Source organism: Malurus melanocephalus, unplaced genomic scaffold (genome assembly GCF_030028575.1).
Source record: "Malurus melanocephalus ecotype Western Australia unplaced genomic scaffold, MMel_1.1 scaffold_2787, whole genome shotgun sequence".
In the NCBI taxonomy this organism is placed as follows: Eukaryota; Metazoa; Chordata; class Aves; order Passeriformes; family Maluridae; genus Malurus; species Malurus melanocephalus.
The window spans coordinates 6,483-8,577 of record NW_026626019.1 but is presented as its reverse complement, the minus strand read 5'-3'; the positions used below and the strand labels follow the sequence as shown (position 1 = coordinate 8,577).

Below are 2,095 nucleotides of genomic sequence, written 5' to 3'. Positions count from 1 at the left end.
CCAGATGGACATTGAGTGGTCACCCATGGGTGTGGTCACTCCAGATGGACATTGAGTGGTCACCCATGGGTGTGGTCACTCTAGATGGACATTGAGGGGTTTTGGTCACTCCAGATGGACATTGAGGGGTTTTGGTCACTCCAAATGGACATTGAGGGGTTTTGGTCACCCATGGGTGGACATTGAGTGGTCACTCATGGCTGTGGTCACTCCCACCCACCTGTGCTGCACCACCTCCACTCCGTCCACCTCTCCGGCCACTCGGACCGTCTCCAGCCACTGCTCCTTCTCGTCCATCCACGCCTCGCACGCGTCCACCTCTCCGAACATCCGGTAAACGTCCAGCGCGTCCTTCAGCCACTGCGTCCGCAGCACGGCCACTTCGGCCACTTCGGCCATCATCTCCTCCACCTCCACCACCCTGATCTGCGCCTCCACGCCCTCGCGACGTCCGGCCGGAGCCAATTTGGCCAGCTGACCCCTCAGTCCGGCCACTGTTTCCCGGTGATTGTCCAGCTCGGACGTCACCGTCCGGTGCTTCCGCAGCAACGCCCGGCTCGAGTGCTCGTCGTGGCCGAAATCGTCGCTGGACACYACGCGGTAAACGTCCTGCAGCCACGCCGCCAGCTCGTCCACTTCGGCCACGAACTGGAAAAAACTGACCGCTTCCTCCAGCCCTTTCTGGTGACGTCCGGTCACTTCTTCCAGTTTTTTCCAACTGACCAGCACCTCGGAGAGTTTTTCCCGGGCTTTGGCCGCTCCGGCCGAACGTCCGGCGGCAATTTCCTCGCCCGCTCGGACGCTGCGGTGGAGGAGGGCGCGGCGTTGGCCCATTTCGGCCAGCATGGCGCGGTGCTTAGCGGTCAGCGCGGTCACCGAGCTCAGGGAGTGGCCGGAGGGCTTGACCGCCAGGATTTGYTCCTTCTCGCGGATCCAGGACTCGGCTTCGTCCATCTCCTCCAGGAATGACCACAGGCGGCGTGAGTCCTCCAGGTCGCGGCGGCGCTTGACCGCCAGGGCGGTCAGTTCGTCCAGGCACGACTGGACGTGGCCCACGCGGTTGCGGATCACTTCCGGGTCACACGGTTGGTATCCTGAAATTAAAAAATTGGGGCATTTCAGTGATTTTTAACAATTTTTGGTGATTTTTCGTAATTTTTTCGCCAATTTTTGGCCATTTTTTGCCCATTTTTGGTGGTTTTTTCCTCATTTTTCACTGATTTTTGGTGGTTTTTGGGTCATTTTTCACCGATTTTTGCTCATTTTTCGCTGATTTTTGCCCATTTTTGGTGGCTTTTTGGTGGATTTTTGGTAATTTTCCGCTGATTTTCGGTGGTTTTTTCACAGATTTTTGGTGGATTTTTGGTGGTTTTTTGGTCATTCTTCACCAATTTTTGGTGTTTTTTTGGTGCATTTTTTAAAAACTTTTTGTGTTTTTTTTGGAGTTCCCAAGTGCTTTTTAAAGATTTTTCATGATTTTTGTAATTTTTTCCCCAATTTTTGGTGGATTTTTGCTCATTTTTCCCTGATTTTTGGTCATTTTTCACCGATTTCTTGTGATTTTTTGGTGGATTTTTACTCATTTTTCACGGATTTTTTGTGCTTTTTGAGTGATTCTTGGTGTTTTTTTCTGGAGTCCCCGAGTGTTTTTTTAAGATTTTTGGTGATTTTTTGTAAATTTTTTGCTGATTTTTGGTGGTTTTTTTGGGTGGTTTTTGGTGGTTTTTTCATGGATTTTTGGTGGTTTTTTACATGGATTTTTGGTGGTTTTTTGGGTTTTTTACCCCCCAGGACATTGAGTGACCCCTCCCACATCCCAAGTGACCACATCACTGTCCATCTGTGAGAAGGTCAGCGCGGCCTCCAGCACACAGAACGGGGGAAAAATGGGGAAAAACGGGAAAAAACGGGAAAAACACGGGGGAAACCACGGAATTGGGAAAAATGGGAAAAACGGGAAAAAAAATGGGAAAAAATGAGGAGAAAATGGGAAAAAATGACTGAAAAAACGTGAAAAAAATCAGCAAAAAAATCCCTAAAAAACACTAAAAAAACCCAAAAAACCACCAAAAATCCTCAAAAAAACATGAAAAAA

The 2,095-nt window shown here is 49.5% G+C and overlaps 1 protein-coding gene across 1 annotated transcript; it reads right to left on the bottom strand.

Moving 5' to 3' along the window:
- Positions 1–165: 165 nt before the first annotated feature.
- LOC130587932 (spectrin beta chain, non-erythrocytic 4-like) lies at positions 166–1,605 on the bottom strand. Its single transcript, XM_057388903.1, has one exon. The coding sequence runs from the start codon at positions 952–954 to the stop codon at positions 166–168; it is 789 nt and encodes a 262-aa protein (XP_057244886.1). The 5' UTR covers positions 955–1,605.
- Between the last annotated feature and the right edge of the window lie 490 nt (positions 1,606–2,095).